Raw genomic sequence first — 12,674 nt, 5'->3', positions numbered from 1 at the left:
GCATTTATGGAAATAGTTTGATCTCTGTCAGATAAAAATCGTATCTGGAAGTGGTAAGTGGCAAAAGAATTTCTGATGAGAGCAAACTGCTGTATCAGCACAGAGAAATGTGTGTCCAATTTGAATACAGCACCTCAAAATTAAAAGCCACTGCAAAAGTTGCTTTTCACACTCCCAGTCCAGGGCACAAGTAGTCTGATAAAAGCATGTAGAACAGAGATAATGTGTATTTATAATAAAATGCTCGTCTTGCATATTTCCTAACTGACAGTCACCATTATTTCTCATGAGTTTTTATTAGAAAAACAAATAGATGAGTTTCCCTTCTTTGAGGGATTTAACATTACTCAGTTCATTAAACTGGGGCAAGATAATAAGATTGGAAAGCACAAGAAGAGCAACCACCACAACCCTGACTTGCATGAATAATTCCATCCTGATTCTCACAGTCACTAAAGAATTTTAAAAGGTTTGCAGCTTATTAGATTTCTTTGTTAAAGAAAGGTTAAAGAGATGAAACCTCAGTTTTACGATATTTTTGCCTTATTTTGAATGATATTAGGACTAAATCTATTAATACACTTACTTGGAACAGGGGACAATTGTGGATCACAGGTGTCTGCCACTAGTATCTCTCCTCCATGGTGAGTGTTCATTTGTGTGGAAAAGAGTGGAATTTTTCCAAACTCTAGGAGATGTAGAAACATTTTCACATGGTGAAATTAGGTATCCTGTTGTGATAATCTTGTGTAGATACCCATAACGACCCTGATCTTAAAAGCAGTTGAATGCTGGTTTTAATATGTCAATAGATCCAGCAATCTAAGCACGTCTGATAATTTGTGGCAGTGATATGTCAGAATAAAAATAAAAAGATAAATATTTCATATTAATCCTTTTTCTCACAAATATGATCTCAGCCAGTCAGCCCTAAAATAATACTAACACAAAATGACACCACCATCTATACTGACCCCATAAAAATAGTTATTCAAGCTGAATTTGACCTGTTAATAGGGCAATGAAACTACTGAAGAGTAAACCATCCAAGGCAACAATGCTCTGCTTAGCTCAGGTAATACAAAGGTGAAAAACCTGAGATCTAAATTATGACAGACATATGCCATGTAGCCCTTTCTACCTTGACAACCAACAGCTTTTCACAGCCATTAACTATGATAGGTATTTACACCATTTCTTACATATTATACTTTGGATTAGTTTAGTAACTCCATTTTTTTTATACAGAAAATGGAGAGAGACAGGTATGCTTAGAAAAGAGAAACTTCACAGCACTAAAAATTTCAAATGCAAAATAGAGGGCATGAATAACCAGCCCATCCTTTTCATCCCACAGTTATCCTATTTTTATTCCTGGAAAGAGGCTTTTAGTCAAGACTTATATTTAGATGTATTTTTTTAATGCCACAAGATAAATTAACCTGAATTATAGTATTTCCTGCCTATCAATAAAACACAAGCACAAGGTTCCTTATTTCACAAAAATAGTTCTTGTAGTTAAAATATATTAGAGTTATTTCTATGACATTACAGAACAAAGTCTGGAAATTAAACGCACACAATACTTCTGAACTCAAGACAAAACAAATGCAAACAGTGTAGAATACAGACAAAGAGAGATCATGTAGGTCTCACAGTTTCAGAAACATTAGTTGCAGAATAATTTCAGAATGTGGCAAAACATTTGTTTCACTCTCCGCTAGGTGGTGACATTGCTGCGTGCACAAGTCAAACCTGAACAGATGCTTTTCCAGCCAATTTGCACTTACAGAACAAATATAGGCTGGAAAACTCTTACATTTGCACATGCATGTGGAGGAATAAAAGTAAAATGCTGAGATAAGTTCTGAGCATATCGCTCATGTAACAGTTACTACTAAAGACATTTTTCCCTGGACTCATGCATTATCGCACAAAAAGAGAAAAGGCAAATAAAAAAAACCCACAAGAGCTGGGGTTTTTTTTAGATTTTGCTCTTTGCAATCAAGTTTATACATCATCTTTCTCTTTAGCTCTTAGCATAATTTAAAAAAACAAAATAAAATACTCTTACCCCTGTTGTTTTCCCTAAGTTCCAAATCTGGGGGTGTATGTTCTGTGTATCGGACGTGCTTATTCTCTTTTTTTCTTCTCATACGATTAACCATAGAAAATGAAGAAGTTAGAACTGGAGAATCTGGAATGATTCCTTTTTCTACCTCCACTGCTTGCTGCTTTTGCTCCCTGGAGACCAAATCAGGTGGTCAAATAAAACCCCAAGTCAGCAAGATGAAGTTTTCATTTCAGCAAGCAGGACAGTCATATGGTTCAAGGATGCAACCATTTCAGAAATACAGCCACCTCAATAACATCACACTGTAAAAAAGTAATACTACAACCCAGTTTTTAGATACATCTAACAAAAAATTAACCATTGCTCCATCAAGCCCAAGAACGGCATACAACCCTAGCTCTTCACATTTGAAGTTAACATACAACTACTACACTATGGAAGCACTTCTTCCTGGAAGAAACTAGGTACTGTAGAGGTTATAGCTTGTCCTCTGAAGCAGGTGCCTCTTTAACAAAAGAATGCTGAAATGGATGGATCAGTGTCTCCCTCCCTGTATGGAAATCCCTGTATATCCTCACAATTTACAATCCTGAGACTGGCTGAGTGCTGGATAACATCAAGACTGTAGGTTCAATCCCTGGATGGGCCATTCACTTAGGAGTTGGACTTGATGATCCTTGTGGGTCCTTTCCAATTCAGAATATATTCAGTGATCTGGAAATACTGTCTTAAATACAAAACAAAGCTTTTGGAAAATTTTAAGTAGAAATGAACAGCACTGTATTCAAAGCAATCCCTCTCCAAAGCACTGATGTTACCTCTAATTCACCTCAAAAAGGTCTTCAGCAAATAATGTAAAAATGCATACAAAACAAGTAATGTAAAATACAAGATGAGTCATGAAGTTTACGTTCTCTCACACTGTCAGCTCTAGCAGCCTCTTGGAGAGTCAGTATATAAAAATTAATGTAACAAATAACTATGTCTTTTCTCCCCAAAAACTATATCTAGACACAGCCAGGGAATAACAACAAAAAAGCACTGATTTTGGATCTTTGAACTTAAATAGTTTGTTTAGTACTTCATAAGGGGCTATCTGCCCTATGGAGGTGGCAGTGAGAAATGGAAGAGGAGGTAAAAGAAAAGCACACAGAAATCTAACTCAGCCTTCTTGATCATCTTCCTGCAGTTGCACTTTTCTCTTTGATTCTCAAGAGCAGACACGGGCCAAAAGATCATTTCCTAACTATAAAGAGAAAGATATAAGGTTTTGATCTAAGGGAAGAAGAGGAAATACAGATAAATTTTTGCTTGCATTGAAGTGAACCATAAGATCTTATATAAAATAAGGTAATAGAAAACTTTAAAAAGCTGTCTGTCTTGAGACAAAAAGCATTTTTGTAGTTAGGCTTTTTACCATGACTAACTTTGAACTCTTAATGACAAATATTGATGCACTGATGTTCTCAAGTCTTGACGAATCCTATTGTGTAATTTTGCAATTCCTCTTTTCTAGCACATTTACAAAGAAAGCACTGGAAAACTGTATTATCTACTAGCAATATCTTAAGAAACAAATCAAAATAAACAACAGAGCAATATATTCATCAATTTACTTTGTAAATTTAAGTTAGCTGTTAGAGTTCTCTTTAAATTTACTGGCATATGTGGCCCTGTAAATTAACCTACAAAAAAAGTATGTTTCTGCACCTTACTTCCATACAAACCTACCTTCTACATACCATCACAGAAAAAAAACATCAAATGAAGCAGCTGCCACACATACTGTACATCATAACTATGTAATAAATAATTTCTGAATCATGGATTTATCTGAGAACCCAGAAGAGGTCCTTGCAGAAATTTCCTTGCTGTTTCCATCCACGCATAATGAAATCCTAATGTCATAAAGGATCAGATAATACAATTCTTCCACAATTTCACTGATTTCACTTTTATGGAGAATTCTCAAGAGTTTTATTCCCAATATAACTTTTATTCCCATTATAACTTGGTTACAAAATACAGAAGACTGCAAAAATCTCATTTCGTATCATGCACTAGAAACATTCTGCTACTTTGCACCTACGATGTGATGACATTATATTGATCTAAGGTGCTAATTCTAAATAAAGTACCATGAGTATAGTTCAACCAAATGCAGTGACTGTATTAGAACTAGCAGCACCACCCTTGTAAAAAACTGTTTATCCACTCAACTCTGCACTCATTTGAACAATCACCTAACATACAGAGAAAATAACTTAGTGTTACATTGGTCATTGCCAGCTTTCCTACATTGGCCAAATATTTTTAGTGGAAGATGGGGCCTTCAAGTATGTTACTCCAAGAAGATTAAATACATACAGAAAAAGAAAGGACAATTAAGGTGCAAAGATGGGAGACAAACCAAGAAATACAAAGGAATAGGACTACAGTCATTCTGAACTGAACTCTAGTTGTTTTACTCCTCTACCGAAGTTGAATTCTAACAGAGACAAGAAAAAAACCACACGCATAAAAAACCTTCCATATTAAGTCCACACATCCTGTCCCATTTCTCCCAGGCATGTACACAACTTATCACAGATGGGCAAAAGTGAGATAAGTTTCAGATGATGTCAGACCATAAGAAGAAAGAAACACTACCTCTGCCTTGCACAGTACACCACATTCACATATTAACCACATTAGATGGCACATTCTTACTACATCAGATTAAAATTTCAATTTGTAGCTCATTATTTTTATGTTTTGTTTTCAAAATTTACTATAGTTTTTTTCTTTTAAAATTGCAAAATTATAATAAGCTTATTTAAAAAATGTATTGCAAAATCTTGGAACTTTTTGACTATTTAAACAACTACTTTTCTGAAGTCTTAGCCTAGGAGGAAACAACTGGTAAAGAAGCAACCAAGGAATAACAGTATGAGACATAAGGCTTTGCTATACACTGTGATCAGAAGTCAAACAAAATTTCTATGATAAATTTACTTCTCCCAGTTTAAAAAAAGATGCACATAGTTAAAAGGAAACAAAACTCTGCACAATAGAAAGAAACTGGGCTTATGTTATTATAGTGGCACTAGGTTATCTTTTCACAGTCTATCAGAAAAGAGGAAATAAGATTTAAACACTTAAAAGCTGATATTTATATTCCCAGACATTTCTACAGAGGAATGGGAGAATATCCAAAACAACCCAAAACTTACTCTAGCTCCTTCTGTAATTGATGGAACTGTTCAGTTAACTTTTTATTCTCATCCTGTAAGTTGTTTTTTTCATTCACTGAAATTTATAGAAAAAAAGAGGGAAAAAAAATCAATGCACACATGTTAGCGTTATAATCTTGTCAGGTCCTTCAAGGAAACAGAACTAATTGTAAAATGTAATAATACCATACACGTTCTCTATTGTTTACAAAAAGGAAGTTTCAAGCTAGTCATTAAAAAAGTTGTAAAATGACGTGTTAGAAAAGGCAGAGACGGCACAATTACTGTATCGCATTGTTAGTTCTACACAATCATTAATTACTTTTGTCCATGTACACACAAGTGAAACTGTGTTGTAAGGATGAGTGAATTGCTCACTTTTCTCCATGGACAAAATCGTTTCCTTAGGCTAAAGATAACCTACCAAGTATAAAGCAATTTGAATTTGGTTTTAGCCACTAAAGCAAACAGCTAATTGGAGAGAAGGAAAAAAAAACCCACCAGCAATTTCTTCAAAATCACTTAAATATTTTGGAAATCAAGAGAGCCCACTCAGAACTTTTTCATTTTACTTTTCCTAATTGCGAACTAATCCCGTCTTTACTTCACACAAACTTATTGCAACACCATTCAGCCTTCCTTCCATGTTGTCTCAAACTAGTGTAGTGATAGCTCCCAACTTTTCTGCTCACTTTAATTTTTATGTTCATGTTCTTATTTTGTTGTTGTCTATTTTGCCTCTAGATTCCTCAACTGATCTTTTTCATTGTTACATAGCTCTCAACCCAAACTCATGGGAGCCTACTGTTGTGTCAGACAGTTCAAGAAGATTTGTACCTAATATGCATCACCCTGATTTTTAAGGTTCAGAGCTTTAAATAAAGATTGGCTGTACCCTGTTTGCTGTTCATCGTTAAACTCAAAATTCAGAATATTTTTATAAAAATGCTCAATTTAGAAGTCCTTGAAACACTGAAGTATTTTGTATTAGCACAGAACCTAATATTTCCATAATTTAATTAAGCACTGAAAAGCTACTTTTTGTCTGGTGTTTCCCTGAATGTCTGCTTATTCTTGACCAAGCAAGACAACTAAATTATACAAAATAATTAATGGCAAAGATACCATTAACATTTTAAAATTCTGTCCTGTATTATTCTGCACTTTATACAATCAATCTTTCCAAACTCTTTGAGCACATTTGTGTCCTGCTTGTGTATCACCTGGAACAAACAGTTTAATTTGTCTCATATGTTCTACTTCTTGGTTTCAAAATGAGCTGGCTACAAGCCACCTGGTGTAAAGCTATTTTTTTGTGGCCTCAGCTGGTTATGTGACAGTTATGAGTTTACTGCAGTCAAAGTCCAAGACCCACTAACTACAGGACAGAAGATGGACCCACTTCTGTCTGAACTTGATACTTTGCCATCACCAGTTCCTTTTGAAGTCAGGCTTTTCTTAGGAAAGCTGGCAATCATTCTAGCTGTAGGAATAAACAGAAGCAGTCACATTTTATCTAAAGTAGCTACTTTACAGTGTAAGATTTTCCACGTCAGTTCACTTTCAGTATCAGCACTCCAATCTAAGAAGGTGGGTCAAATGACTAGTCGCTGGTATGTTACATATTTTCAGACTGTACAGTTAAGTATCCCCCACCTGAACTTCTTGGGCTTACTAACCATACCACATATAAATTATATCAAGTTACAGGAATTACTGGAGAACTAGTTTACAAAATAGCATGTTTTGTCTTCAGACATGGGGATAAAACTCACTAAGTTCAGTAATAAGTTTGAGGTTCTGCTGCCGGATATTTTCAAACTCTTGCTGCTTCTTTCTCATATGTTCTTCGGTTACAGCACAACGATCACATAACCCCGCTCTTAACCTACAATAAAATTAAGAGAAAAGGTCCCTCTGTTAAAAAAATATTGCCATGCATCAAGCAGATATCAATGTGTAACAGACTTTTTGAACAATGAAAAATGAAAACCAGAAAACTTCTGACAGCTATGCAGAACACCACTAAGTACTGTGGTTTTATATGTTCACATAGCAATGTTTTGAGATTTCTGAATGATCTAATACTACATGCTCTAACATTTGCATAAATGATTATAGGTACTGGATACTTCTAAAAGAACATGCATTACTCTATTTAATAAAGTGGAGCATGCTACACCTTGCCACTGAATGCCTTTGTGAGGTGTCCTACTATGAATATTGTCAGATATAAATCACCATTCATTTTAAGTAAAGTTCATTCAAGAAAATACAAATAAGCAAATCAGTAAACAGAATTACTATTGCATCTAAGAAGGATATGTAGTGTCATTAAGCTAAACAATCAAATAAAAAGGACAAATAGTAAGTTCACTCTATAACAAACGCCAAGCAAATGTGAAACCCTTTATCTAAGCACCCATGATTAGAAGTGGATCCAAATGTTCATGAGAGGCATTGACTCCGCTGTCTCTAATGGTTTAGATCAGCTGTTTAAAACACATCCATGATCAGAAAAGGACTTGTTAGAATCACTCCATCTTACCTGACACATTCATTCATGCAATGAAATATGTGTTCATTTTATAGGTGATAAACTGAATGTATTTATTTCTGGTACACAGCAAAAAGCTAACAGTATTACCAAAGTGAAAACGAGACTCGCTTTTGCGTGCTAAATAAAAAACCAGTTAGTCAAGAGTTCTGCATTGCTGCTGCTACTACGTCAAGTATTAAAACACCCCAACTAAACAAACTATATCAGCTTCCAATTTCACAGCGGAATATTGGAAGTAAAAGCCATACTGGTTTATTGGTGTTTTAATATTGTGGAATTATGGTAAGAGTAAAATACTGAAATGCCTCTTCATACTAGCTTATCTGAACGTGTAATAAACACAGTATTACAACTTCCTTGTATTAAATCAGTTGAAATATTTCTTTTGTTTTCCACAATGTGAGCAATTAATCTACTAAGGGATTAGAAAAGTTCACCCACACCATGAATGTCTCTCTACTTACATGGTGTGAAAGTTTATTACCTGCATGGCTACAAGCTTTTCACAGAGAAATGCCTTTCACAGAGAAATGGAATTGAAAGTAAAAGAAGAGTATCACAGCTTTAAAATTCAAGGTAACACAGGAATGCTTGAAAACCATTTACTATGTAATGATCTCCTGTTGCCAGAAAACTTCTGAGAGCCTATTAACAGCAAATTTAACATACACTTTCCAAAACAGGTACAGTTTTTAAAGGTGAAAAAATGCACTGTAATTTCATGTCTATTAGTTTTGTTTTGCTGTACCAGATTAAACAGGAACAATCAAGGAAAAGGCAGAATGGATCAAAAGGCGAGGAGAACACCAAAGTACAAAAGAAGGTAACAGATGGAACCTGTGATTAAATTTAGGTAAAACAGGCAATTGGTAAAAAAGACCCCATCAAATCCGAAACATTTCCTAGTGAGTGATTTCATTAGTTCCACAACATATTATAGCCTTTGGGTTTTGTACTTGCATTACATCTTGATCAATATAAAATTTAACTCTACAAAGATGGATACAGAAGAAGGCACCTGAAAATGTCTGTTTGCCTTCCAAGATGCTCTATTTCAACTTCCATTGACCTTAACTGAACTAAACAAGCTAAGCACTTTGAAAATAACAATATAACAGAAATTGTTATTTATTTATATTTATTATTTATTTTATATTTAGTTATATATATGAGACAGATAAATAAATATATATGTTATATATTTATTGATTGTCCTTCAGTCAGAAAAATGCAAATTCTATACCTTTCTCTGTAACACACTATTTGGATTGCATTAGAAAAGGACTGGCTTACTGAAAAAAAAAAAAAAATCAATAATGCCACACCAAAACATAATAAACTCAACTTGCAAAGTATCCAGAGCTACTCTGTAAGAGCAAAATACAGCAAACTCAAAAGCTAGAAGACACTACTTCACCTGTCTTCTAAAACCTTGATAGTGTCATGAAGTGCTTTTTGCTGTTCTCTGAGCTGTTGGTTCTTGGTATAGAACTCTTCAAGCCTCTCTGCATCCCTGAAATGAAAAAGAAGAAAAATTATTTCTAATTGTAGCAATTACTTTTTCACTAGAGAATTTTCTCTGGCATGTTCCTTTCATATCCTTGGGAAATGTTATTATCATCAGCACAAATATTAAGTCGAAGATAAATGAAGCAAGTGTTTCTGATTAATAATAATTTACAAATGACAGAGGAAAGATGCAGCTAGTTTCCAATTCATAATACAGGTGGTCTTCTGTTAAGTCTGATTTTTGCTCAAGTAAAAACTAGAATTCATGACAGTCAAGACATAAAAGCTACCAATGTTCAAACAACAATTTCAGAGAACAAACTCCAAAATTTCTCTCACACTTTACTGTGTTGTGGAGCTGTTGGGAATCTAATGGGAGCTTTCACAATCAGGTCATTTTGGTCTTGTCTTACCAATGAGTGAATTCTGCAGCGTGGCAAACCACATTAGGTTTGGAAATCTCTGAAAAGTCTTTAGATCCATTAGAAGTTTACTTCCTCAAGAAGAAATTCTCTATAGAGCATGTATTCCCATAATATGAATAAAGAGAAAAAAAGTCTCTTTCCAAAACCCTCAGAAGCAGATGATCTTGTGGAAAATACCTTCTCTAAAAACCAAAACTAATTAAATAACAAAGAATATTTTCTCCTTAAAAGAGCTAAGAAAAAGCAGTAACATTAACTTCCCAATTTTAGCTCCCTTTCACTTTTATTATCAGATCACACCACCTCTTCAAGATGCAAACACGGTATGAGTGACAAGCACACAATTATTTTCTAAGAGGAAATTAATGCTCAGTAAAAGATAAGCAACTGAATCTGTGTAATATGACAATGACTAACTTCCGAGAAATTCCCAGCTCTTCTTTTCACCATGGAATCCTTTGTACATATCCATGAAAGCAGTTGTTTGTTTTCAGTGTGCCTGAGATGGATTATTTGTGGAAGTCATGAAATTGGCTCATGAAAAGCTGTTAAGCACACACACATACACACACCAGGAAATGAAAACATATTTACTAACTTGTTGATACAATCCTTTTACACAAACATACTTTTAAATTGGCACTATCCCTTTAACAAATGTTTAGCCAACCACATTTTGATATTGCTGGCATTACAGTAGTACAAGAAACTAGCAATCATGGGTCATAAAGTGAATGGGACAGCTGGAAGTTTTTAGTGTACAATCACAAGCATATCTGATTAACCCTTAAATTTAAGTACAGATGCTTTATGTTTCTGTACTACCACACAGACCAACATAGGCCATTCCAACTGCATATTCAACCTATAAACCAGGTACCTGCAAACAGCATGAGGGACTATTTAAGGCTTGTACTTTTACTTGGGGAGGACAACATGTTAAAGTTCTGTTACCACAGTTCACTAACCAAGTACAGCCAAGCCATGGAAAAATCTGAAGTCTGACGAAAGCAGGCTGTATTTTCCTGATGTTTAGGACACTAAAAAAAAAACCAACAAAAAACTAAAACCACAAAAAATCCCCTCATTTTTTGTGTTTACGCCATTCAGAGGAGGCTTAAAATAGCAAATTTAAAAATCTTCTCTAGTTAACTCTAAGTCATTCTGTGGCATTAAGTCATTTGCAATAAATAAGTAAGACATTAATGTACACTAATACTATATGCCTTGCACCTAAACCCCCTGAAATGTCCCAGGTAAAATGACGGAAGGAACTAGGCTGTTGGCTGGGGTTTTTTCCTCAAAATTCCAGTGCACCTGATAAACACAACAGACATTTTTGGTTATGAAGGCACTGCATAATGGCTGGTCCCTGACCTAGAGTTTACAAGTCATTAGCTCCAACGCTGGAGTGGGATACAAAATAAGGTGCTCATTGTCAGATGATAATCAAGTTTGAAATACTAAACCTCAGGTATTCAGACGAAGCAAGGAGAACAAGACCTCCTATGTGACAGAACTGTATCTACAATGTGGCAGTTGTAGAAAGATTCCAACAAACAATGATTAACCTATTTGGTATTTGTTCAGTGACAACGTGGATAATATTTCTCATCTAGAAAACTGACTGATCAATTTAAGATTCCAGAACATGGAAGAATTTATGATACACCAGGCTAATAACAAAACCAAGAGATAATTTCATCATTTTAGATTAAAAATTAGCAACTACTTAATTTATAAATTATACTTAAGAAATAACACACCCTGTAAAGAGCTCCGTACATCTTCAGATGACTTCAGCTGAATTATTAAAGTGAGCAGTTTTTTGTACACATCTAAAGGAAGAATCCATGAAATCTTACAAGAATTGTAGCTCATTAATGGGACTCTGACTGTCCCTCAATAAATTAGATCATTAGGATGAATACTTACAAGCATCTTTCCTTTTTCAACTTAGATATTTTCAGCTGTAAGCCTGAAAAATAGAAAGAAGAAATTACACGCTATAGAATTCTGATTTTAAAAAATGTGTGAGACAATAAATTAACTCTGCCACTGTCATCTGCAAAGAGAGATAAAAAATGTCACTAATCTGGAGAGAAAAAGGTTCATTCTGGACTTTTTGAGTGTGTTCTACAGGATCTTGGAAACAAATACAGTCATTGTGATCTCCAGGAAATAAGGACTTCTTAAACAAACACACAGATTACCACTTATACAGGTATAAAAACACATTTGTGAAATAACCACACGTGAATAGCCAGCACTGCCAATATACTTTCATTGACTATTCCCACATAAATTCATAATACTACACTGGAAATGAAGCATCCAATCACTGAACTGAGAAATGCTTTACGGTGTATATGCGCAAGGGAAACACTAAAAATATGTGATTCAAGGCTTTAAAGCACAGAAGGACAACATCCTTCATTGGAGATGTGCTATAAGACTCTCTCAGTCAACGCTTCTTTGGAAGATCTGAAGGTGAATTAAGGAATATTTCATCTGTGGTTTTTCTCCCACTAATAGTTCCACACTTCTAACCATACACTCTGTGCAGAAGTAAAAAGGTTTGCAAATGCAACTGATGTTCTCAGCAGGAGTGGCCAGCTGACAGCCCAGGGGACAGAACACTGTCCAGCCAATCTGCTAGCAAGGTCTTGGGTGCATTTGTATGTGCACTGAGACAAGAAGATATTTAAGTACAGCACAGCTTAACCAGCAGGACACAGTGCTATGGAAATTTAAGTGACATTACCCACACACAGGCTGGCCATTCCTACTCCAAATAAATAGTCAGAAATAAACAGACTCCAATGATAGGGCAGTTTCTTAAGCAGAAATCCAAGAGAAATTTTCATATCACATCAGAAAATAACATAGTATTT

At 34.9% G+C, this 12,674-nt stretch overlaps 1 protein-coding gene across 5 annotated transcripts in view; it reads right to left on the bottom strand.

Annotated features, from left to right (window-relative positions):
* RBBP8 (RB binding protein 8, endonuclease) overlaps window positions 1–12,674 on the bottom strand; it is a 42,247-nt gene that overhangs the window by 15,488 nt on the left and 14,085 nt on the right. For all 5 annotated transcript variants that reach the window (XM_032123477.1, XM_032123480.1, XM_032123481.1 and 2 more), the window contains 6 exons: window positions 11,716–11,758; window positions 9,264–9,359; window positions 7,062–7,174; window positions 5,287–5,362; window positions 2,075–2,244; window positions 587–688 (listed from right to left, as the gene is read on the bottom strand). In XM_032123477.1, the coding sequence (XP_031979368.1) occupies window positions 587–688; window positions 2,075–2,244; window positions 5,287–5,362; window positions 7,062–7,174; window positions 9,264–9,359; window positions 11,716–11,758 (600 nt within the window). The remainder of the gene's footprint in view (window positions 1–586; window positions 689–2,074; window positions 2,245–5,286; window positions 5,363–7,061; window positions 7,175–9,263; window positions 9,360–11,715; window positions 11,759–12,674) is intronic.

This window comes from Corvus moneduloides, chromosome 1 (genome assembly GCF_009650955.1).
Source record: "Corvus moneduloides isolate bCorMon1 chromosome 1, bCorMon1.pri, whole genome shotgun sequence".
NCBI classification, from domain to species: domain Eukaryota; kingdom Metazoa; phylum Chordata; class Aves; order Passeriformes; family Corvidae; genus Corvus; species Corvus moneduloides.
Note: the sequence above shows the minus strand (reverse complement) of the source record. Positions and strands in the feature narration are given on the sequence as shown.